The sequence below is a fragment of the Rhincodon typus genome, chromosome 3 (assembly GCF_021869965.1).
Source record: "Rhincodon typus isolate 14 chromosome 3, sRhiTyp1.1, whole genome shotgun sequence".
NCBI classification, from domain to species: domain Eukaryota; kingdom Metazoa; phylum Chordata; class Chondrichthyes; order Orectolobiformes; family Rhincodontidae; genus Rhincodon; species Rhincodon typus.
Genome location: NC_063334.1, coordinates 60,351,612 through 60,378,325, shown reverse-complemented (window position 1 = coordinate 60,378,325; position 26,714 = coordinate 60,351,612). Strand labels below are relative to the sequence as shown.

Here is a 26,714-nt window from a genome sequence, read left to right as displayed (position 1 = left end):
ACACACACACACACACACACGTACACACACGTACACACACACGTACACACACACACACACACACACACGTACACACTTTGGTTTCTAAAGGCTGTTCATGAGCAGGAACCATCCCAAAGGTCATAGATCATAGAATCCCTACAGTGTGGAAACGGGCCCTTCGGCCCAACAAGTCCACACCGACCCTTGGAACATCCCACCCAGACCCATCCCCCTATAACCCACCTAATCTACACATCCCTGAACACTACGGGCAATTTAGCATGGCCAATCTACCCACCCTGCACATCTTTGGATTGTGGGAGGAAACCCACGCAGACGTGGGGAGAATGTGCAAATTTCACACAGACAGTCGCCCGAGGGTGGAATCGAACCCGGGTCCCTGATGCTGTGAGGCTGCAGGGCTAGCCACTGAGCCACCATGCCACCCCAAATTACAATTAGGTATTAGGTATTACAATTATCTGCTGACAAGGACCCTCATTGCACAGTTGATCAGCTCACTTAAAATACATCTTTGATGGCTGGAATGCTTGAGTGATACCCTGCAATATCCACCTGTCACAGTTTCTAACAATATCATGATGGCTACTAACATGTCCAGAAAGCAACTCTTCAGAAAGTAGTGACAAAAGATGGTGGAATGTCCTCAGAACAAGAGGATGAGCAGGACATGGGAACAGATGAAACTTTGGATGAAGAAGGGAAGCCTTCTACTATGCAAGAATGGCTGGGTGGCCATACAGTTAGCCAGAGCAATGGTGTCACAATGAGGTTTGTCAAGAAACCATTACTGCAAGGCACCATTTGATTCAGCAAAGGTTTGAATATCCCCACACATATTGGAATTCTTTCAATGGAAAATATTCCACAAAGAATACAATTTCAACACTTCAACTTTTAACTGCTGGCTCTATTCAATCTCAATCACCAACTCTGGCTACCAAACTGTGGTCCCCAAATTTGTTGAGTACTTGTTAATTTTCCAAAATTAATTTTGAATTATATCAGTTTCATTTACAAAGCACTCGATAGTTGTCATGTTAGTTAATGAAAAGAGAAAAACACTAATGTTTCAAAAGTACTAACGTTCAGCTATTATATATACATATAGGATTTGTACTGACATATTTACAAAAAAATTAAAAGCAACTTTAAAAAGGCATAAATTACCTCACTTCAGTCGAATCTCCTTTCTCAATTAAAATAATCTTTTCCCTCCTTAATTCTTTTCCCGGTAAAGCAGAACATTCAGTAGCAGATGGTTTGGGATAAATCTGTTCTGCCACCTTTTCACTTTCACTCAAATCTTCATGTGAAATGTTGGCCTCCCTCACAGAGAACTGGGATGCAGTGCTCTCAGTCTCACTGTCGCTTAGCTCGTCTGTAGATACAGTTCTTTTCGAATACGTTATAACATTTATTTCTGAAGACCTATGATGCATGGCATCATAGTCAGTCTCAGATTCTTCAGTGTTATCTGCACTGGTTTCATTAGAAACGAGATTCGTTGCCATCAGCTCTTTAATTGAATGCTCTGAACCAGATTCACTCATTTCTGTCCTACTAGGATATTCCTCAGGTGAGGTATCTGACAGTTCATTTAAATCTATTATTTTTCCACTCTGTTGATCTTTAGTTGGTTTCTCATCCAAAGGTGCCCCAACTTGATTTTGATCATTGTTCCCTATAAACTGGGCATCAGGGGCATTGTATGCTGAAGGTAAGCTACCAGAAAATCTCTCAGAGTTACTTGTTTCATTTCCACTGATTCTTGGTTGAATTGCAGCTGAAGGAAGTGTTGAGAAATCATCTTCTTCAAAATCTTTTTTTATAATATCTGTATTCAGATCTACGGCCAGACTTTTAGTTTGCTGGCTATTTGGCACTTCTTCACAAGGTCTTTTGCTTCCAGCTACAATTATATAGTCCATTTCTCCTGTGTCATGGTCTTTATCAGATGTCACGCTAAAATTATTGGTGCCAAGTTCACTTGAGTTCACCTGGGTTTGGCAATTACCCACCTTGTCAACTTCTGGTGAACCGTTACCAATCTCAATACAGGAAACTGGAGAGCTGAGTGAAGAAACCAAGGAACTGTACTGGTTATCAAACCTTTGTTCCAAAAGGGGAACACTTCTTTTGCTACAGGGGTCTGACAATTGCTCTGCAGTTTCCACTCTTACTTCACTTCCTGCCATCTCTTTATGCCTTTCTGTTGCAATAGCACTCTCAGAAACAGAAACATGTGAAAATCCTTCAGGAACTACACTACAATCCTGGGGACTAAGGTCTTCCCAAAAGTCTGATTTATGGATACTAGATGATAAGCTACAGGAAGTCTCGTTGCTGCTATTGCTGCTATTTGCATTTCCAAATGAAAGCCATGCACTTTCTAGAACGTTTTGCACCACTTGCTCTGTTTCCATATTACTTTGGTTTGACATATCAGTGTTAGGCTGTGCTACAGTACCATCTGCTGGTGGAAACATATTTGCGTCTTCTGTAACCTTTGTTGAAGTTTTCAGTGAATCTGGTTGACTTACAGATTCACAAGCACCATGGACAAATGCATCTTCAAATACGTCTGATTTAGTGTCTCTATTAAAACTTTGAACTTCAGGACGAGTTGGCTGAGATCCCTCATCACTAATTTTGTGTGTTTTCTGTCTTGTAACCAATTCATCTTTCATGATTTTGGAAGCACGGATACTTGGAGATGAAATCGTATCATTCAAATGAGTGGCCTCTGTTACTGTCTGAGAAAAATCTCTCAGTGGTTCCATATTCAAAATATTTTCTTCTGATACAGAGAAGTATTCCATCATTTCTGGATCATATATATCTGTGTCTAGACTATAGCTAGAAGTAGCAGAAGTAAAATAGTCATCTGCACATCTGGATTTTGAAAAAAGGCGTTCATTTTCTCTTATCCCATCATTTTTACTATATGAATTATTGTCTTGGTAAAGATTAGAACGATTGTCTTTTGAAATACTGCCCTGTTGCTCTTTAGTTAGCAGGAATGAATCTAAGCTTTCATCCTGTAGAGGTACAGGCGGCATATCATGTGTTTTCTTTATACACAAAACATTGTCTTCAGCACCTGAGACTTCAAACTGCTTAGTTTCTCCCCATGAAATGTCATTTTCACAAAGTAATGCACTATCCCCAGTAACAGGAATTTCTTCCACTGGATGTTGCAAATTTTCTTCGTGAGCTACAATGTCTCTGTCCTGTGTAAATTTATGATTTTCTAAATCATAATAACGTATTCTCTCTTGATATTTACCCTGTGAATCTGGATCTTTTCTGACTGTTTCAGCAGCATCTTCTCCGAACTGAATCCAAGCATCTGGACGAACAAAAAAATGTTGCTCATCTTCTTGTACAGAATCAAACTTGGTTTGATTTAATTCTGTCAGATCTTTATTTTTATCAAATGTTTGTTTTGCTGTAACAAAATCTTCTCCTGATTCAATGCAACCATCAGCATGTTTTGTTTCCTTCTGGTTGTTTAATTGTACTTTACATGACTGTGCATCCACAGCAACTAAGGGTGAATGGTTTGCTTGTTGCACTAATTCACTATGTACATACTGATATTGATCATTGAGAGAAGGTTCAGCCCACTTACATGAAGCAACATTGTCTGATATTGATAGGCATGACTGCTGTCCAGTTACATCCATTATATCAGGAAGTTCAGTCTTCAGTTCAGCAGGTTTTCCTTCTGACTCCATCCACATATCTGGATTTCCCAATTCTTGCTTTTCTGCCTCAACCAATTCATTCCATCTATCAGGGCTGTTTGGAGTTGAATTACTGGAATCTAATTCATGATCATTCAAAATATCAGGATTTACAGTAGTTGTATCAAAAAACAAATGATCAGATTTAGCCCACAAATCAGGATTCGCTGAAGAAATCTGATGTGCATCTTGGTGATAGTCATTGACAATATCAGGAGCATTTTCATCTTGTTCGACTAACTCCTGCTCAAATTCAGTACATGCATCATTACTAGTGGGCAGCAACTCGGGAAATTCATATTTTGAGTCTATCCAAGTGTCGGGAATTTCAGTGCAAGAATGGTTATACTCATCTGCTACAGGTTGGTTAGAATCAAGTGCATTTGATTGCTCTTGTTCAAACCTTTTCGAAGTAGGGAAGTCGGTTGTTGCCTGGATAAACTCAAAGTCAGAGTCGTGAAAATTATCAGCATTCTTTACAGCTTGTAGTTTGTCTTCTTCCATTGGTTTTCTGTAGATATCAGTGCCTGCTGGATAATCTCGTGGTATTTCAGAGGCTAACAATTGGCGACCCTGTTCTTTACAATGTATATCAAGAATGTTGAGCACTGGCTGTTCTGTTTTCTGTCTAGATATTTCCCAATTTTCTTCTAGGTCAGAATAAGAAAGTTCTTCACATTTGCTCTGTGAATTTGAAAATTTTTCATTCAGCTCAGAACCTTCCTGTTGTAACAGATTCCATGTCTGAGGAGCTGAAGAGGTTTGCTGGTTCTCCATTTCTACCATTTCAAGATCAGAGGATCTGGAGAATTTATAGTCTGGTAATCTCTCTTCAATTTCATAATCATGGCCTACGTTAGGCTGTCTTGCAGTGAGCTGACTGACTTCCTGCACTTGATTGAACTGGAGTTCTTGACTTACGAATGTGGATTCATTAGTATCCTCTTCAAAAACACTCCATGGATGATGTATCCCTGTCGAAAGTTGGCTGCTCTCTTGTGTATATCCGTCTTCTGTGTATGGATTTTCAGTTGTAGAATATCTATTATTCAGATCTAAATTTACCATTTTATCTAAAGTTTCTGCACTTTGTTGACTGATCTTCTCAATATATTTGTCACTTCCCTCTAGACTTTCAAAAGGTGAATTGCTGCAATGTTCAAATTCATCCCATATAACTGAAGTATTTGGAGATGTTTGTTTGCATTCTCCTGGGTTCAATGACTCTACCATTTCAAATGTTGCCTGATTGCGACTAATTGTAGCTTGCTGTCCTTCCTGCATATATTCAGTGCTTGGAGTGGTATTTTCAAATATTGGCTGAGTAATAGCTTGCTCTGTTTCATTCCCTTCCTGACTTGCCTGATTAATGCTGTTTATTTGCTTACTCAATAGATTAGAATTACTCAATTGTGACCTTTCGGGATTATGTAGAGCAATATTCCATATTTCAGCGTTATTTTCCTGGAAATGTTCATCCCATAAATCTGTATTTTCAAAGGTTAACTGCCTTTTCTCCTGTTCAGGACTAAACTCTAGATCATGCTTACATGTAGTCGGGGGGACATGCTTTGCCATCCTTAATTTTTCACTTTCAGAGGTTAAATTGCTGGGTTTGAGGTCAAATGTATCGAAAATTTCACCAGTCAACTGGGTTTTATTTGTGGATTCATTCCCTATAATTGAATTTACAGCAACTGGCAAATTAATCTCCAGTTCAGAATCACTTAACGTTGTGGGCATTTGTGATGCAAAGAGTTGAGAATCTTCTATAGACTCTGCGCAGGTATCTGGGCTTTCAGTGTTTAATTGTTGGATTTTATGCTCGAAATCCTTTGAAATATCTGGAAGTTTTCCATGAGGTCGTATAACTTCATGCACTGGTTCACTCCAAATAAATGTATTTTCTACTGCTGCTGTACACTGCTTCTGTTCAGAACCTATATGTGAACTGTCTATGCCTTGCTGTTTGTCCTGTTGAACTGGTAATGTTGTTGTGTTTAGCGATTTGGGTACAATTAAATTTTTGGTTCTAAATTTGTAACAGGGATCAAAATTATCAATACCTGACAAATTTGCATCTGTCACAGATTTGCTCCAGTTGTTAGAAGTGTTCGAGATCAATTGAGTTTTGTCTAATTCATCACATGTGTCGGCTTTAGCAGAGGTTGATTGGAAAATGCTTCGTTCAGTTATATTCCACTGATCATCAACATTTTTCATAACTGATTGCTTAGACTGCCTATCAATTTCACTCCAGATATCACAATGGGTAACATTAGATTGACTGAATTCCTGATCAAAATCTGTCCAAAAATCAGGAGATTGCTCAAGTACATTTAGTTTATTTTGGTTTTCATTCCAGGTATCTTTTGGGCTGGGCACATTCTGTTTCACACTAATTTCAATATCTTTCTGTTCTCCTGTACGCATAGAATCTGACTGATCAGAGTCAAGAATAACAATTTCGTTCATTTTGTCGATGACATCTGCAAAAATATTATGAGGCCCTTCAACCAGGGGTGAGCCATCTACAAGACTGTTCATGGGTGTTGGGGGGACATTCTTATCTTCAATTTGTGATCCAATTATATCATCAGAAAGGTTTTGAGGAAGTAAAGAAATATTAGCCACATGGGATCTAACAACTTGTTGCAGCATTTGATCTTCTCCTGACTTATCACTGGCACTTTCTTGTTTGTAAACATGAACATCCTCTGCTTTTACCAGGTCAGCTTCTGGACTGGTTTCTTTTGATATCTCTGTAGAAGGCTTAGACCAATTACAATTTAGTGGAACGTCTTCCACAATATTTTTTTGAGGGGTGGAATCTAACTTTGACAACAACTCTTCATTATTTCCTGTAACATCAGCATGAGTGTCAGTACAATGTGATGGATCAAGGACAGACAAATCAAAATTATCATTCATACTGACGATTGATGCAATCTTTTCCTCTGCTAATTCATCTTCAGGCAGCGAACCAAACATATCATATCCATGTACGACGCTAGAGGGTGGCACAACTGCTTCTCGTATTGGGCTTTCATCACTGAGAAAAACAGAACTTTCTTTAGATGACCGATTGCTTCGGATAGTGGCCAATCCGCTGTCTGGACTCATTAGGTCTAAATTGCCATCGCCATGGGCCTGCAATGAAGAGTTCAAATTCTGAGAATTTTCCAATGAATTATCACCAATATATTCAGTATTCTGGGAATCTACATCAGGACCAGATAAGTCTAGAGCACCAGACGATCCTTCTGAAACTGGAGCACTGCCATTGACAGCTTCAGTGGAAGAAGTTCTCCTGTTCATTACCATTTCTTGTTGTCGCCTATAGATACAGTCTTTGATCAGTGGGAGCATTTGCTTGCATGAAACTGAAGAGCTCCCTTGCTGATAGGCTCTGATTTCCTGCAACCCATATTCTATGGGCAATAGCTGTAGACATGGACTCTGACACTCCTCTAAAGTATTGCATATCTGTCAAACAATGAAAATATTGATTAACACTTGATTTTAATGAACCTATCTAGTATAATTTGTTAAACAATTGCTGTTAGTATAACAGGTCGGAACATTAGATCTCCATTTTCTGGAACTTAGAAGTTATATTTTGCTATTTAATTCATGTATTGTGCCATTCCAATCAGAAAACAAAGTTGTTACATAAAAACAGAAACAGAACAGCTATTTTTCTTTATAGTTTGAGAAACAAAAAATAAACCCCTATAAAACAAAAATCAAAATCACATGTATAAAATGAATGATGAAACAGATAAATATAGTCACCACTAATATTCCGGACCAGAAAGCAGAATTTTGGTCTTTTATATGAACACAGAAATTTCAACAATGTCAATTGATTTGGTGCCAAGTTTAAATATTACTCCAAGTAATCAATGTCCACCCAACAAATTCTTCAGAATATTTTTATTCATTCAAAGGGCATACGCATTGTTGGAAAGTCAGGAATTATTTGCCCATTTCCAACTGTCCAAGGTGATAGTGAGCAGCTTCCCTGAACTGCTACAGTCCACATCATGTAGATTCACCTACAGAGTTGCTAGACTGCAAGTTCCAGGATTTTTAACCCAACTACAATGAAGTATCAGTGATATATTTCCAAGTCAAGATGGGAGTGACATTTGGACAGGAATCTGCAGGTGTTAGATTGATGCCTATGTCTTTTTATGCTAAACAGCTCTTGGTTTTAGAAGGTGCTGTTGAAAATATTTTACCATGGAGCTGCAGTGCATCTTGTAGATCGTACACACCTCAGCAGACAGGAATGTTAGGCATCTTGAGTGTTGTTAGACACACATTCATTCAGACAAAAGACAGTGTGCCATAATACTTCTGATTTGTACCTTATAGATAGAGGAGTGACTGTCAGGAGTCAGATAGTGTGTGTTATTCGCCACCCAAGTTACCGCATTTCATCCTTTGTTTCCAGATTTTGGCTCACAAGAACTATAGAACAGCCAGCTTCTGACCTACTTTTATACCCTCAGTGTTGATATAGCTGCTTTCATTGAGTTTTGGTCAATGGTGGTCCCCAGAACTTTGCTGGAGGTTGATTCAGTGATGTTAATACAATCGAATGTTGACAAGACATGGTTAGATTCTGTCTTGTTGAAAACATTCTAGAACTAGCATTTGTTGCATGAATGTTACTTAATCAACCCAACACTGAATGTTATACATGTCTTGCTGCATGCAATGTGAGAAGTTGGAAAGTCAGAAAGTCTTGCTTCAGATTGTGAGAAGTTGCAAATGAAACTGAATATTGTGCAATCATCAGCTAGCATCCCCATTTGTGACCGTACGGTAAAGGCAAGGTTAATGAAGAAGCTGAAGATTGTTGAAAGAAAGAAACTAGCTTTTCAAGACTAAGTGGTGCATTTTTAACATGATAGGAGAGAGATTTTTTAAAAAAGGCACAACAGACAATTTTGCGTTTACACAGAGGGTGGTTCGCATTTGGAATGAACTTCCTGATGAAGTGGTGGACGCGGCTACAATTATAACATTTAAAAAACAGGTTTGGATGGATATATGAATAGGAAAGATTTGGAAGGATATGTGCCGGGAGCAGGCAGATGGGACTCGTTTAGTTTGGAATTATGTTCAGCATGGACTGGTTGGACCGAAGGGTCTGTTTCTGTGCCGTGTGACTATGACTCTATAACTCTTGCAGCAATGTCCTGGAATTGAGGCTATTTGCTTCCAGCAACCAGATAAAATTTCCTTTCTATTAAATATGATCTCCTCTGAATGTATCCTACTTATCATGTTGGGAGAGCCTCATAATGCATTGTAAGGTGTCCTCAGTAAGAGAGTCAAAATTTCTACCAACATATGAAAAAGTGTTACAACTGTGACAGGAAGTACATGTGATAATCAAACCCCACTATCATCAAAAAGTTAAAGCAGGCTGGTGATGTTTTTATGAAATTAAAATAATCTGTTTATGATGAAAAATATGCTTAAAGCAAAAGACAGCTACTGAAAAGCACAGAAGCAATCACTCAATGAAAACAAGTCTCTGCAGAAATGATGGATTTTTTTTTAAAAAATAAGGGGCAAAAGGGAAAAATGCATTCTTGTGGGCCAAAATCTGGAAACAGTAACATTTGAGGATTTCTCACATCCACTGACTATCCTGTTAACGCAACTGAATTATTGACAACCATATAATCATGAAAGATGTCCACTTCTGATTCCAATCAACATGGATTCACGTTGTTGAAAATTTTTTTTTAAAACAGTCCACTGCTTCAAGTTATACCATGTAGACAGAAATATTGGTATTTGAAAACTCTTAAGTTCATAGGAATGTCTTCCTAAAAACAAAACACATTCTTTGCTCCCTGACTTCTGGGTCTGCAAAAAAACAGAATTGTAGGCATGACAGCGTTGCTAGGAGACCAATAAAATGGGCTCCTAAACATCTCAAAGACAGTTTCCTTTCCAGTAATTATGGCTAGAAACCCCATGTCTCATCTCCTTGTACACTATGCTTATCCACTTTTCCAAATTCATTTGATTTCGTTAAGAATAGCAAGTGGCTTCGAGCATGCATTAAACTTTTGACTTCATGAATTAGTTAAGTGTGTCAAGCCCCAAGTACTGTTGGACATAATTCCAGGAAATCACTGTATCCTTTGCAAGTAAGAGAATGTTCAAATAATTCCATCTCGTTCTAACTTCCTTCAAACAGTCTAGAATTATTCACAACAAAAGCTGCGTCAAGTGCAACTGAGCCTCTCCTGGGGATGGAAGTTGAAGTTCCTGTCAGAGTACATTCTTTCTATACTCAGTACTTTGTCCAGAGGTGTTTTATATGTAGTTTCAAAGAGTCATCAGTTGAGGGGAGGAGGGTAGAAGTTCAGTGGCAATTAGAAAAATGTTTGGTTGCCTACAATTAACTTGTTGCCACAAGTCACCATGGGATGCGGTGTAAGTTTTGAAGACACCCAGGGCCAGAACCTCCTGACTTTACAGCACTTTCTGTCACGTCTGCTTGGTTTGTTCTGCCACAGAACATAATCAGTGATAGTGATGGATATGATTCAGTGAAGCTTGTTATGTTATATTGGCCAAGCAGCAGTCTATGAAACAGCTCTCATAATTTTGACACAAATCCCTTTATGTTAGCGAGATTAACTTTGCAGGGTCAACCGGGCAGGTGTGCCTTTATCACGTCTGAACCTGATGCCTAAGTCAGTGCAGATAATTGATCAACTTTATTGCTATTTGACATTTTCATAACAACCATATACAACTAGCTTGTTAGTGCAGTTACAAGACAGGCACATTGTTGCGGTTCTGGAGTCACATGTAGGTCAGGTGGGCTAATGACTGCAGATTTCATTCCTTAAATGTCATGAGTGAACCAGAGGGCTTTTAGATATATATCTGGTAAATTCATAAAGATCACTTCGTATTAGCTTGTTATTCCAAATGTATTTAATTAACTGAAGTTGATGTCTCCAGCTGTTGTGGTGGAATTTGAATTCGTATTTCTGGATGTTTATTACTTCAGGTCTCGCGATTGTTAGTCCAGTATATATAAAGTCACTACCACACCTATAAAATGGGGATATGTGCATGGAAAACTGTCAGATCAGTGAAACACTTCAGTGGTTCCTGGGACCAGTTGATGGGGTAGAACATCTTGGCAGGTATATGGTGCTGAGTCTAAAATATGGGGCTGAATCTGGTGTTCTCTTAAAGATTAAGGATGCAAGGGATCTAAAACCTGGCAACCAACCTGCCTCAAATCTATAGCTTTAATGGAGGCTGGACAAGGGGCTGGCAATTAGTCCACTTACAGGAGTCTGGTTGGTCATTTGGGAATTACAAATGATGCACCATGTTTTTATTGTAAGTCATTCTGTTTTTATCCACAACTTCTCAGATCTTGGGAAACTCACCAGCTGAAAGAAGACAGGAGAAGTTGAACCTATGCATTTTACTGCACTGCTCATGGGGTCAGAAGGAGCAAGAATGTGTCTTCCAGGCTCAACCAGGCATCCAATAAATACCTTCACTTCAGTGAGTCATCAGCTCTCCCTGACGACATCCAACACTCTAAATAATCTTCATATTACTCCCAAATTCCAAGGATGGGCAAAGGATCCATGTCCCCACCTTCCCTCACAAAGGTCTCGCTCACTCCCACCACAGCCTGCAAACTGGCTTCCTGGCCAAAAGGCTTCAACTCTGTCCATCAGGCTACTTTTGAGTAGTAACACCACATAAAGCAATACTGCAGTTAAGTTCTGCATAGCATTGAGGGAACTCAGTATTCTGGGTTTCTGAACCTTGTAACAGCTTCCCTACTTAGCACCCATCTCCACATTAAAATTCAGGCCATGGCCTCAGAGATATTTCTTTCTATTTTCATTTCATCTCACATTTAAAGATAGAGGGGGCAAAAAATCTGAGAGACAGTAAAACCTGTTCAAGCATTTTTGGAGCAGTATACTGTACAAGACTAAAAAAACTTGTTAATAAAAGGTTTCCCCACTATTAGAGGCTGCCTTTATGCAGGGGGCACAAACTGGGGACATTTCATGTTATTTCCTGATATGAACTAATGCTTGTTTGCTACCAAATTATAGAGATTTTAGTGTAAACTAGAGTTTCTTTCTGAGAGCTCATGAGCATGGCTCATGGGACAACACAAGGAAATTCAGTCTAGTAAAATATGGAATAACTCAAATGTAAAGACCCTGTCTTTTTATTTCTCTGTATTTTTAATTTAGTGCTAAAATGAGCAAATAACTGTTTTAAAACCAAGAATTGCTGGAGGATTGTTTTATATTTTGTGTATTCAAATAACCTGGCACTCATTGTAAGTGCTGGTTGCACAGCTGTCTGTTCGAACCAGTGTTAAAGCGTGGTTGCAGGCAAACTGGAGCCAAAGTATTATACACAAATAGTGCTTTGGTTAGCAACAAATAGATGATTGGTTTGTGGACAAGTCACCAGCTATTGATGATAAAGGCCTTCTGTTTGCCAACAACTGTGATTGGTTCTTAGTTAGCTGAACAGCTTGGTAACAGGATACAGAAAAGCCGAGATAACAAGGTGTAGAGCTGGATGAACACAGCAGGCCAAGCAGCATCAGAGGAGCAGGAAAGCTGATGTTTTGGGCCTAGACCCTTCTTCAGAAATGCAGGAGGGGAAGGGGGTTCTGAAATAAATAGGGAGAGAGGGGGAGGCGGATAGAGGATGGATACAGGAGAAGATGTGTGGAGAGGAGACAGACAGGTCAAAGAGGCGGGGATGGAGCCAGTAAAGGTGAGTGTAGGTGGGGAGTTAGGGAGGAGATAGGTCAGTCCAGGGAGGACGGACAGGTCAAGGGGGCGGGATGAGGTTAGTAGGTAGGAGATGGGGGTGGGGCTTGAGGTGGGAGGAGGGGATAGGTGGGAGGAAGAACAGGTTAGGGAGGCAGGGACAAACTGGGCTGGTTTTGGGACACGGTAGGGGAAGGGGAGATTTTGAAGCTTGTGAAGTCCACATTGATACCATTGGGCTGCAGGGTTCCCAAGCAGAATATGAGGTGCTGTTCCTGCAATCTTTGGGTGGCATCGTTGTGGCACTGCAGGAGGCCCAGGATGGACATGTCGTCTGAGGAATGGGAGGAGGAGTTGAAATGGTTCGCGACTGGGAGGTGCAGTTGTTTAGTGCGAACCGAGCGTAGTTGTTCCGCAAAGCGGTCCCCAAGCCTCCGCTTGGTTTCCCCGATGTAGAGGAGGACACAACGGGAACAGCGGATACAGTATACCACATTAGCAGATGTGCAGGTGAACATCTGCTTGATGTGGAAAGTCTTCTTGGGGCCTGGGATGGGGGTGAGGGGGGAGGTGTAGGGGCAGGCGTAGCACTTCCTGCGGTTGCAGGGAAAAGTGCCAGGTGTGGTGGGGCTGGAGGGGAGTGTGGAGCGGACGAGGGAGTCCCGGAGAGAGTGGTCCCTCCGGTCTTTGGTGGTGGGGTCGGATTGCAGATGACGGAAGTGTCGGAGGATGATGCGTTGGATCCAGAGGTTGGTGGGGTGGTACGTGAGGACGAGGGGGATTCTGTTTTGGTTGTTATTGCAGGGAGGGTGTGTGAGGGATGAGTTGCGGGAAATGCGGGAGACACGGTGGAGGGCATTCTCGACCACTGCAGGGGAGGTTGCGGTCCTTGCAAAACGAGGACATCTGAGCTGTTCGGGAGTGGAATGCCTCATCCTGGGAGCAGATGCGGCGGAGGCGAAGGAATTGGGAATAAGGGATGGCGTTTTTGCAGGAAGGTGGGTGGGAGGAGGTGTATTCTCGGTAGCTGTGGGAGTGGGTAGGCTTGAAATGGATATCAGTTTTCAGGTGGTTGCCGGAGATGGAAACACAGAGGTCCAGGAAGGAGAGAGAGTTATCAGAGATGGTCCAGGTGAACTTAAGGTTGGGGTGGAAGGTGTTGGTGAAGTGGATGAACTGTTCGAGCTCCTCGTGCGAGCACAAGGCGGTGCCGATACAGTCATAAATGTAACGGAGGAAGAGGTGGTGTTTAGGGCCAGTGTAGGTACTGAAGAGGGATTGTTCCACGTAACATACAAAGAGGCAGGCATAGCTTGGGCCCATGCGGGTACCCATGGCCACCCCCTTTGTCTGTAGGAAGTGGGAGGAATTGAAAGAGAAGTTGTTGAGGGTGAGGACGAGTTCGGCTAAGCGGATGAGGGTGTCAGTGGAGGGGGACTGGTCGGGCCTGCGGAACAGGAAGAAGCGGAGGGCCTTTAGGCCATCTGCATGGGGAATGCAGGTGTATAGGGACTGGACGTCCATGGTAAAGATGAGGTGTTGGGGACCAGGGAATTGGAAGTTTTGGAGGAGGTGGAGGGCGTGGGTGGTGTCACGGACGTAGGTAGGGAGTTCCTGGACCAAGGGGGAGAAAATGGAGTCGAGATAGGTGGAGATAAGTTCAGTGGGGCAGGAGCAGGCGGAGACAATGGGTCGACCAGGGCAGTCAAGTTTGTGGATTTTGGGAAGGAGACGGAAGCAGGCGGTGTGGTGTTGGGGAACGATGAGGTTGGAGGCTGTGGGTGGGAGGTCACCTGAGGCGATGAGGTTGTGGATGGTTTGGGAGATGATGGTTTGGTGCTCAGGGGTGGGGTCATGATCAAGGGGGCGGTAGGAGGAGGTGTCGGAGAGTTGGCGTCTGGCCTCGGCGATGTAGATGTCAGTGCGCCATACTACAACTGCGCCTCCCTTGTCCGCAGGTTTTATGATGAGGTTGGGATTGGAGCGGAGGGAGCAGAGGGCTGCACGTTCTGTGAGGCAGAGGGTGGAGTGAGTGAGGGGGTGGAGAGCTTGGAGTGGGTGAGGGGGTGGAGAAGTTGAGGCGACTGATGTCACGACGGCAGTTGCAGATGAAGAGGTCGAGGGAGAGTAGGAGGCCTTGGGGTGGTGTCCAGGAGGAGGGGTGTGTTGGAGGCAGGAGAAGGGGTCAATAGGGGGAGGGTTAGGCTCACGATTGAAGAAGTAAGCGCGGAGGCGGAGGCGGTGGAAAAACTGTTCAACGTCCAAGCGTGAGCTGTATTCGTTGATGTGTGGGTGGAGGGGGACAAAAATGAACCCTTTACTGAGGACTGACCGTTCATCCTCAGCGAGGGGGAGGTCAGGGGGAATGGTGAAGACTCGGCAGGGCTGGGTGTTATTGTCTCCTCTGGAGCTGCTGGCTGTGGAGGCCGTGGGCGGAGCGATATCGGCGTCAGTGGTGGGCGGAGCACCGGCGGCGGATGGCGGAGCGGTGTCGGCGGCGGCAGCAGCGGTGACGGTAGGTGCATCCTCAGTGTCTGTGGTGTTGGCCTCAGAAATGGAGACGGTGGCATCAGCAGAGGTGTCGATGGCGTTCGCTGTCCCGGAAGTGGTGTATCTGGGGTACCTGAGCTGGGGTAGGCTTGATTGTAGTGCCAGGAGATGCTGGCGCATTGCTGTGAGTGTGTGTTTCAGGAGTCGCAGGGAGAAACGTTTTTGAAGGATCTCAATGTTCTGAATGTAGACATTGTCGCGGCTGGGGCCAAACTGGGAAGGCCTAAATGTGGACTGTAGTCCATTGGGGATCATAAGCCATCAGAGCCCAACTAGATCAGGAGCTCTCTACAGTAAAAGCCACTTTAAGTCTGAAGAAAACCAGGTTATTTTCCCTCTAGCAACTGCTGTAAGCTGTGATTTTAAAAGTAGTATATCAGAGAACAATTTTAGTAAGTGAACCAGCTATCTTGTGCCTTTTTGCAAATAAATGAAACTATCAGAAGGAGGACCAAGAAGCAGAGTTCTGATTAACACAAGAATCATCTCAGGAACCACTGAACTTCATTCCCAGGCTTTCCTTCCATCTATAACAAACTTCTTTTGTCTGTGCGTGTAAGAAAAATAGAGCTTTAATGAGTAGAGTTACATGCCAATGGTTCATAATTGTTTACCTGTAGCTAACGTCTAATTACACCAAACTTTGTTTTATTAAGCGCCTTATCAAATGGTACTCTGGATAAACCATCAAAAATTATATACCTGAAATACCACGATCTACCACAATGTCCGAATATTTATGCTGTAAATAAAGTATAACACCAACGTTTATATCCCCTACATTATGTTTCCATTACTTGTGTTTTTATATTGATTTTAAGAAGGTGTGCAAATGTTTTTCCATAGACATTTGAGGGATGTGGATGTCTCAAAGCTTTGCTTGGTCAGGGTTTACTGCAGTTATGCATACCTCAATTATCTGGAATATTTGGTCAACTGGCACACTCCTGGTCCCATACGTGGCAGTTAATAAAACGTTTGCTGTACTCTTAATAAATCATTATCTTTATTAAATTTCATAGAATCCCTACATTGTGGAAACAGGCCCCTCAGCCCAACAAGTCCACACTGACCCTCAGAGCCTCCCACCCAGACCCATCACCCTATAACCCACATTATCTAGACGTCCCTGAACACTATGGACAATTTAGCGTGGCCAAACCACCTAGCCTGCACATCTTTGGACTACAGGAGGAAACCCATGCAGACATGGGGAGAATGTGCAAACTCCACAGAAAGTGACCCTCAGAAAGAAGAAATTCCTCATCACTTTCTTATTCAGAAACTGTGCCCCTTAGTTTGAGATTACCTATGAGGGGAAACATCCTGTGAACAGGTATCAAGTTCCCTCAGAATATTACATGCTTTAATAATGTTTCTTATTCTCAGATATAGGCTCAGACTCCAGAGTTTCCTCAATCAACCTCATTAACCTTCTCTGAAAAAACTCCAATATAAGTATTTCCCTCCTTAAATAATGAGTTCAAAGCTGTAAGTGACAGTTTACGTCTGGTCTCACCAAAGTCCTGCACATTTGTTACAAGACTTTGCTACTTTTAGTTACTACTCACCTTCCAATAAAGAAATAGGCTCCATTTGTCTAATTACTGGCTGTAGCTGCATGCTAAATTTTCATGATTCTTATACATGGGCACCCAGATCCATTTGTACCACACCATTCTGCAATTTCTCTTCATTTAAAATAAAAATTCTTCGCATCTTTTCCTTCCCATGAAGTGTATAACCTCAAATTATCTCACAATGTACTCAATCTGCCTCCATTTTGCCTACTTACTTAATCTATTCATATATCTCTGCAGAGTTGTTTTTGTCTTCCACACATCTTGCTTTCCTACCAATCTCTGTATAGTCAGTAAGTTTGGTAAAAATACAGTAATTTCCTTTATCCAAGTCATTAATGTAGATTGTAACTAACTGAGACACCAGCACCAATCACTGTGGCTCTCCACAAGTTAGTTTGTCAACCAGAAGATGTCTTATTTATTCCAACGCTGTTTTCTGTCAGAAACAAAAAAAAAAGAAATTGCTGGAAAAGCACAGCAGGTCTGGCAGAATCTATGGAGAGAAATTAAAGTTAACGTTTCGGGTCGAGTGAGGAAGGGTCACATGTCCCGAAATGTTAACTCTGATTTCTGTCCACAGATTCTGCCAGACCTACTGAGCTTTTCCAGCAATTTCTGTTTTTGTTTTGGATTTCCAGTGTCCACAGTAATTTTGGTTTCTGTTTCTTGTCAGTTAGCCAGTCCTTTTTGGTGATTTTTACCTGAATTATCACCACCATCATGAGGTATGGTCTTGCATAGCAAACTTTTATACAACACTTTATTCAATACATTTTGAAAATCCAAACATACTTCCCCTTTAAACACCGTACATTCTCAAAGAACATTGATAAACTTGTCTAACATGATTTCCATTTCATAAGTACCAATAGAAAAGCGTCCTAATACCCAAGCTACGTTGTTGGGGGTTATTTTAAAAAAAAAAGACAGCCCTGGGTTTGCACATTCTCCCCGTGTCTGTGTGAGTTTCCTCCGGTGGAGGTGAGGTGAATTGGCCATGCTAAAATTGTTTATAGTGTTCAGAGATGTGTAGACCAGGTAATTGTGGGGTTACGGAAATACAGTAGGGGGCTGGGTCTGGGCGGAATGTTTTTCAGAGGTTTGATGCAGATTCAGTGGGCCAACTGGCCTCCTTCCGCACTAATCCTGATAATTGATGATAAAATTGGACACGTTACGACACACACAAGGGGTTGAGCGCGTTGTAAATAGAGCCTTGCTGCTCCTGAAGTTGTACCAAATGTTGGAGTTTCTTCAAAACTTGCTCAGTACCCCAATTTATTTGATTTTCAAACCAAGGTTGACCGAAAGCATAAGCCGGGTTTCCATACTAAAGAAGAATTATTTATTATACATAATTAGACTATATCTAGAGGTAAACAGATAAAATCCACAAACAAATAACACTACTAACTAAAACTCTTAATTCCCTTATAAACTCCCTTAACACACACACAAACACTGACAACCAAATGGGTAAACTAGAATATTATTTGAGGTCAGAAAAAACATGGAAAGTCAGTTCAGTGGTCTTCGCTTTCTGATTCCTGATGCCCTAGGTTTCAGTTGACTTTTTCTGGAAGCTTCCAATGGTTTGTAAGAGTATTGCTCAATTCACTTGGAAAATGTTGCTGATTCCAATTCAAAGGCCATTGCTCACAGTTAGTGCTGTGGGAAGGGTTTTCTTCATGCCTAAACTGATTTTTTTTTACATTGCAGAGAACAGGCAGCATCTGCTGGGGAGAACAACAGCACACCCTTTTCTCTCTATCAGTGTTTTTGCAAACTATTTCCAGGTCCAATCTTTTCAGTTAGCGAGAACCAATCAGTGTTACTTGTAAACAACTCCTTGGCTCCTAATAGTCTGCATATTGCAGGAACACAGACACAAAAAACAAATGGTTCATGATAGGTATTGAATTCTTTGCTGTAAAAGTTTGCAACTGTCCTAGTAATTCTCTGGTATTTCAAAATAAAACTTCTTCTAAAAACTTGTCCATAGTTTTTACAGACAAAAATAAAAAGATAGTCCTTATAAATGCCAAAGTGAAACCTGACTCCATCCCTGTGTATTTAAAATAACAGGCAAAAAACCCAAATCTCCCTAAATTAGAATAGCTTTTGTTTTAAAATACTTATTGTAAATATAAAGTTCACCAACCAATGCTGTGAAATGAAGAGAGTAACTTTACATTACTTAAGTAAGACAAAGAATTGTAAATGCTTGGAGATCTGAAACAAACAAAAAGAAAGGGAAACTGCTGGAGAAACTCAGCAGGTCTGGCAGCATCTGTGAAGGAAAAAAGCAGAGTTAACATTTTGAGTCCAATGACTCTTCTTCAAAACTGAAGAATAGAAAAAAAGGACAGATAAATTACTTACTCTGTTGCATAGCTCATCATTGTCAGTGTAGATGGCGACTTGTCGAATTGCTTCGCCACCTTCATTTAGGAAGAAAGTCATCAAGACAAGGATGTCATAACCAAGCCTTCCAGTAAATACTTTTAAATCGTCAACAATATTTGGACGAGATAGAAAGGCCTGCAACACAGATAAAGAAACAATGACAAACAAAGAATCCAATTAACAAATAATTAAATCCTTTTTACAATTTATTAGTGGTTTCAAAGCTGATACAATCTCAGCAGATGATTCTCTCAGGAGACAACAGCACAGGGTATTTTATTCTTCTTTCGTGTTAACTGGACTTTTCTTTGAAAATGACAATATCTCAGGGCACTTCAAAGGCAGCACAGAATGTGAATGGATTGGAACAGCAAGCCACGTAGTGTTTAAGGATTTGAATGTCTATACCAGAATACCAAACAAAATAATGCATCAAAAAAGCTCACATTATATTTTGTGAAATGAGATGTTCCAGATGCTCCATTTTTAATATTTCTTCAAATATTAATGAGCAGAATCTGTGCTATTAGCCACAAGACATGGGAGCAGAAGTAGGTTTTTCAGGCCATCAAATCTGCTCCACATTCAATGGGTTCATGGCTGATCTATTTTCCTGCCTTTTCTCCCATAACCTCTGATTCCCTTCCTGATTAAAAATCCATCTATCTTAGCCTTGAATGGACTTAATGACCCAGCCTCACCAGCCCTCTGCAGTTAAGAATTCTACAGATTGAGTACCCTCAGAAAAGAAGTTCCTCCTCATCCCTGTCTTAAATGTATGACTCCTCATTCTGACATTAAGTCCTCTGTTCCTAGGCTCTTCCACAAAGGGAAACAACTTTTCATATCTAACGAATCAAGTCCCCTCAAGACATACGTGCTTCAATAAGATCCCCTTTCATTGCTATAAATTCGAATGAGTAGAAGCCTAACTTATAAACTTATCCTCACAAGGCAGTCCTTCCATACCAAAGATCAGTCTCGTGAGCCTTCCCTGGACTGTTCCCCACTGCCAATACATCTTTTCTTAATTCAGGAATCTAAAACTGTTCACAGCTTTCCAGCTGTGGTCTGACTAATGCCTTGTATATTATTAGCTGAACACCCCTACTTTTATCCTCTATTCCCTTTGAAATAAAGACCAATATTCCAATTTTCTTTGCTATTACCCACTGAATTTGGATGCTAATTTTTCATGATTTATGGATGAGGACTCGCAAATTCCTCTGTTCTGTAGCTTTCTGCAGTATTTCTCTATTGAAACAATATTCAGCTCTTTTATTCTTCTGAGTAAAATGCATAATCTCACACTTTTTGCATCTGTCAAGTTTTTGTCCACTGGTTTAACTTGCCCATATCCCTCTATCAACTCTGTGTCATCCTCACAACCTGGACTTCCACCAAGTTTTGTGTCATCTGCAAACTTGGTGATTATACATTAATTTTCCTCATCCAACTGTTAATATACACATTGTAAATAATTGTGGCTCTAGCACTGATCTCTATGGCTCTCCATGAGTTACAGGTTGCCATCCCAAAAATGCCCTGTCTTATCCCAATTGTCCGTCTTTTATTGATTAGCCGACGCTCTAGCCATGCTAATAAACCATCTCTCATTTCACAGGCCGTTATGTTATTAAATAGCCTAATGTGAAGTATCTTATCAAACAGCTTCTGGAAATCCAAATATATTAAATGCACTAATTCCCCTTTATCTATCCTGCTTGATATCTCCTCAAAGAACTCTAATAAATTTGTCAAACATAATTACCCCTTCATGAAGCCATGCTGACTCTGCTTTATTACATCATGCATTTCTAAATGATCTGTTATTACATCCTTTATAATAAACTCTAACATATTCTCAATAACAGATGCTAAGCTAACTGGACTATTAGTTTAAAAAAAAAGAGCTGTGGATGCTGTAAATCAGGAACAAAAAACAAAGTTGCCGGAAAATCTCAGCAGGTCTGGCAGCATCTGTAAAGGACAAAACAGAGTTAACATTGCGGGTCCTGTGACCCTTCCTCAGAACAGTTCTGAGGAAGGGTCACCGGACCCGAAACATTAATTCTGTTTTCTCCTTCACAGATTCTGCCAGACCTGTGTGGGCTATTAGTTACTTGCTGTTTGTCTCCTTCCATTTTTAAATAAAGGTGCTATATTGATAGTTTTCCAATCTTCTAGGGCTTTTCCAGAATCAAAGTATTCAACAACCAGCACATAGATTATCTCTATTGCTACTTCTTTTAATTTCCTAGGACATATCCCATCAGGTCCAGGAGACTCATCAGTCTTTAAGCCCCATTAGTTTGCTTTGCACTTTATCGGACGGGATAGTTATATATTGCCTCTCTTCCTTTTTGCTCCTTGATTGGTTAGTAATTTTGTAATGCTATTCATATGTTCTGCTGTGAAGTCTGATTTACTTATTCAACTCTTCAACCATTTCCTGGTTCCATTATTCTCCAGTCTTATTTTCTATGGGGCTTATGTTGATTTTAGCTCCTCTCTTCCCTTTTATATATTTAAAGAAACTCTTTGCAAGTAATATCAAGACAGGCTGCAAGTTTACCTTCAAAATTTATCTTCTCCTTGTTATTAATTTTTAGCAATCATTTGTTAGTTATTAAAACTTTTCTTATCCTCTGGTTTACCACTAATCTTTGCGTTGTAGGTACTTTTTTTTTTAATTCAATGCTATCCTTAACTTTCTGATTAACCATGTTTAGGTTATTCCATTTGTAGAATCATTCTGTCTCATTGGGATATATCATTGCTAATGAGCCACAACCAATTTTCTTAAATGTCTGACATCTTTCCTCAACTGTCTTTGTTGCTAAATCCCTTTCCCAGTCCACGCCACACATAGCTCTATCCTTATTTGTTTGAAATTAACCTTATTTACACTTAGCACAGATGTTTCTGACTCAAAATCTCCCTCTCAAACTGAATGCTAAGTTCTACCACGTTATGGTCACTATTTCCGAGGGGATCTTTCACTCTGACATCATTCACTAAATCTGCCTCATTGCACATCACCAGGTCCAAAACATCCTCAACCCACTCGTATCCACAACATATTCATCGGAGGCTGCACTGATGATGTTACCCAGCATGGTAATGAAACTTGTGCGGAACAAGAAACCAGCTCGGCGAGCCAACCAACCTCAACACTCTATTGATTCTTCCTCTTGGTTACTTCTTCCAATCTGACTATCCCAATCTGTTCAACCGTACCGTGTTACACTAATCACTTCAGTACTCTTTCAGGATTCAGGCCTCCAACCTAACTAGAACATTGCTTCATCTGTCCTATCATGTGTGCTGTCAACAAGTTGTCCATTACTAGCAGGAAAAATCAGTATCATTATGGTTACATAAGGGAGCAAGGTCTACAAGATACCATTGTTAAGAATGCCTTAAGCACCACTCACTGTGACGAAATCAGACAGATTTGGGAGAACAACTTAGGATCTTGGAGGAATAAGGCTTGCATCTAGTCCTCCTCATAGTTTCTGTAACAATGTCTGTCACATCAGTATAACTTATACTTAGTTGCTAACATGCAATAGGCCACATCTTGTTTCAGGTAAGAGCACCCTCTCATTCGATGAGCAAGTGATTTTTCTATTCAACAACAGACCTTATAGAAAGATGGTGGTGGCAGCAAACCATGGAAAGCAATAGTGCAACAAAAAACAGAAATTGCTGAAAAAGCTCAGCAAGTCAGGCAGCATCTGTGAAGAGAAATCAGACTTAACATTTTGGGTTTGGTCACCCTTCCTCAGAACTGATGGCAGCTAGTTTACATGCAGCAGATAGGGTGGGGGTGGGCGGTGGTAAGGAGTAAACAATAGGTGGGGATAGAGCCCAAAGAGAGAGAAGAACAGTTGGACAGGCAAAGGAGTGGATAACAATCTGGCTAGGAGGGTAAATGGCTATTAATGGAGACTATTACTGGCTAACAATAGGTGGTGTGTAATGGCAAACTATGTGATAACAAGGCCTTGTGTGTGGGGGAGGGGCCTAAGGTATGGGAGAGTTCAGGCCCTAAAATTATTGAACTCGATATTGACTCCAGAGGGCTGCAGAGTCCCCAAGTGGAAAGTGAGGTGTTGTTTTTCCAGCTTGTGCTGAGCTTCACTGGAACACTGCAGCAAGCCTGAGACAGAGATGTTGGCCAGGGAGCAGGGTGGTGTGTTAAAGTGGCAGGCAACTGAAAGCTCAGGGTCAGTATTGCAGGCAGAATGTAGATGTTCTGCGAAGCGGTGCAATAGCAAGCAATAGTGGAGACAGCCTCATACAAAAACGTGGCCAACAATAAGAATTGCTCATACAACAATTATAGTGGCTGGGAATAGTTGACAGTCATGAAGTTGCAATGTTCATTGTCGAATGCACAAAAAAAAAACTTCTCTTCTGTTGGCTTCAGTGGGAAATTGCACTTCTTGCCATTGAGGACAGAGTGTCAGGGCAAATCGGGAAATTTCCTAATGTGTCGCATTTCTGGTCAAACCATGCACCTGGCAATGTCATCAACTGGCTTCCCAGGATATTTCTATTATAGCTGAGACATTATGAATGCATGATGAACATACCAAAGGTGCAGAATCACTTAGCACAGCAGGGCACTGCATTTACATTCTAATTAAAAAATTATCTCGAGGTGTCAGTTTTGGACTGGGGTGGTCAAAGTCAGAAGTCACACAACACCAGGTTTAGTCCAACAGGTTTATTTAAAATCACAAGCTTTTGGAGCAAAGACTTCACCTGACAAAAGCTTGTGATTTCAAATAAACCTGTTGGACTATAACGTGGTGTCATATGCCTTCTGACATTCTGACTGAAAACCTTAAAAGCATTAAAGGGTTATCCGTCTTTGTGGTCAATAAAAATAAAATGTTTTTACAGCAGCTTTAATAATTGTGCAGATTTAGATCTTTCAAATGTGATATACGAATGTGATTTTTCATTCCAATCTGAAATTTGTTTGATTGAGAACTCCATTAATTGTTCAACTTTCTTTGAGCTGTTGTTCAAAAACACATTTCCTGAGGGGTGTTCATTATGGTGACTGGGCTACTAAAAATGGAGGACACATTGGAGGGTTATGAGGGGATTGGAAAATTGAAGTAGGCATTGGGAATATGAAGGCATATTAAGGAGGCATGAACAATATAAAGAAGCATGGAGAGGCATTAAAAATATAAGGGGTTGCATGGAGGCATGAATGAAAAGGGGAGGGGTGACATTCATCATTCTAACTGGGCAGATATCCCAGTATTTCTGCTTCACCAGCTGCCCACCTCAGGTGTTGCTTCGGACTTGCCTCAAGAGACAGCAAGGCTGACTCCATCATGCTTTCACTTCCTCAGCATGAAACTATTATGCATAGGAGCCTTTTTAATGGTGCCAGGTCAGGACGTTTACAGAGGTGACCTTCAATAATAAGCTGATGTATGATAAACATGCTTTAAATATAATAATGATACAGATTATAAACTGGCCTCAATAAGGGACACTGTTTGGATAACAAAACAATGTGTGGATCACTTATTTGGGGGTAAAACATGAGAAACTCTCTAGGAGAAATTTAATAGTTGTTTTTGATTGAATCATGCAAAAGCATCTTTTACTTCCACCTAATAGAGCAGATATGGTCACAGTCTAACATCTCACCTGAAAGATGGTACTTCTGGCAGTGCAGCACTCACTTAATACTGCCTGATGGATGAGCACTGATTAGTTTGTCACATCTCTGGGTTTTGACCATATAATCTTCTGAATAATGTGCTTTCATTGAGCCAAGGCCAACACAGGTAGGATAGGGTATTACAATGTTAAAAGGCATTTCAGGCAGTATATAAGGTAATTAGGACCCAATTGGGTCAACTGACATCAAACGATAAGCTCCACCGTTTGGATTCAAGGGCAGCTCCTGAGAGGAGTTAACAACTGCCCTAGAGATTTTTTTCTCAGAGTTTCTAGAATAAAATGCTTAGTTCAAAGGCATTTGGGTTGGTGCTCTGGTCAGAAATCTTATTTTTTTTTGAAACTTCCTTTACTTGAGGTCTGCACAGTTCCTTCACTTCACTAATTCTGCCTTCACCCACCCACACACATACTCCAAATAGGCAAGTCCTATAAAGAAGAGACAAAGAGATGGACTCATGATTGATCTGCACAATTTTGCCATGAGCTCATTACTGTAATTCAATTTACAGTAATCTAATAGTTTATTTCGTATTCTTTAGCTTTACAGTGATCTAAGTGACTAGCATGAATTTTTATTTGTCTCATTGATCTTTGCACTGATTGGCTTGGCTAAAGACGTAGATAGATTATAACATTATTCACGTGTCTAAAGGCTGTTCACTTGAGGGGTATTTCTATATTAAGCTGTTTTACCCATCATTCACTGGTTCTTTCCATCTGTTTGTTCAGTGCTTTGAGAATGGTGGTAATAGAACCAATACAAACGTTCATTATTGTGCAAATCATCATACTCAAATTTAGATTTTTCAAAAGTGAATCAAAACATAGAATTTTTATCTTCAATCATCCTCATTTATATCAGAAATTGTTATTTGGAGACAAAAATAAATTACGTCTTGGACCAACTACAGTTAAATGCAAGTTCCTACCACTTCCTGCATTTTGACACACAGAGGACAAACAGTTAATTCTTAGCATCTCATTAGCAGATAAAAGCGGCACAATGCTAAAAAACCAACATAATGCATGAATCTATGCTTCTATCACATCAAAAACTGCACATGAGGATAAATTAGTGGGAACACAATTTCCTTTATATTAAATATTCAGAGCAGAGTTGTCAGCTCAACTTCCTGCTATGTCCATGTTCAGCTGATTTTTACAGCAGTAATTTATGACTTCTGCTAAATCTAATGACACATTGGATAATAACAGAATACTGAATTTTAACTACAGTATGCAAATCAGCTAAGCAAAAAATAACCAGCCCATCTTCTAATGAAGAAAGACAATTAAATGTGACAGGCCTTTAGAATTGGAGTGATCTGTTTGTGTTGAACTTTGACATAAAGCATATTAAAACTGAACACCAACTCAATCAGGAAGATATCATAACAAAAAACAAAAAGATTGACAGAAAGAAAAATAATTTTAAAATAGTTTTGAATGTACTAGTTCTATTTATTATTAGTAGGTCAATTGCATTCATTGCCTTGGAATTATCTTGATATTCAGTTATTGAGAATTAAATGGAGTATTTGCCTTGCTCAGTCATATTTTGAACTTGTCTACAATTGTAACATTGAGTAATTCTAGGTGGAAAATAGGAGACTTTCCAATAAAGCTATTTTGTTTCCCTGATTCAATGAACCATTACATACCGCGAGCCTGAGCCCTGTAGCTAAGGCCTGTAGTTAGTTATCAGTTTGGAATCTTAGTTTATCCAGAGTTGGCTGATCTCAGCCAGAATCCCAAAATAAGGTGTAGAGCTGGATGAACACAGCAGGCCAAGCAGCATCACAGGAGCAGGAAGGCTGACGTTTCGGGCCTAGACCCTTCTTCAGAAGGAGGGTCTAGGCCCAAAACGTCAGCCTTCCTGCTCCTCTGATGCTGCT

The 26,714-nt window shown here is 40.7% G+C and overlaps 1 protein-coding gene across 1 annotated transcript in view; it reads right to left on the bottom strand.

Moving 5' to 3' along the window:
• LOC109922729 overlaps nucleotides 1-26,714 on the bottom strand; it is a 254,305-nt gene that overhangs the window by 3,413 nt on the left and 224,178 nt on the right. The window contains exons 7-8 of the mRNA XM_048593484.1: nucleotides 19,078-19,236; nucleotides 1,174-7,238 (exon numbers count right to left, since the gene is read on the bottom strand). Of these exons, the coding sequence (XP_048449441.1) occupies nucleotides 1,174-7,238; nucleotides 19,078-19,236 (6,224 nt within the window). The remainder of the gene's footprint in view (nucleotides 1-1,173; nucleotides 7,239-19,077; nucleotides 19,237-26,714) is intronic.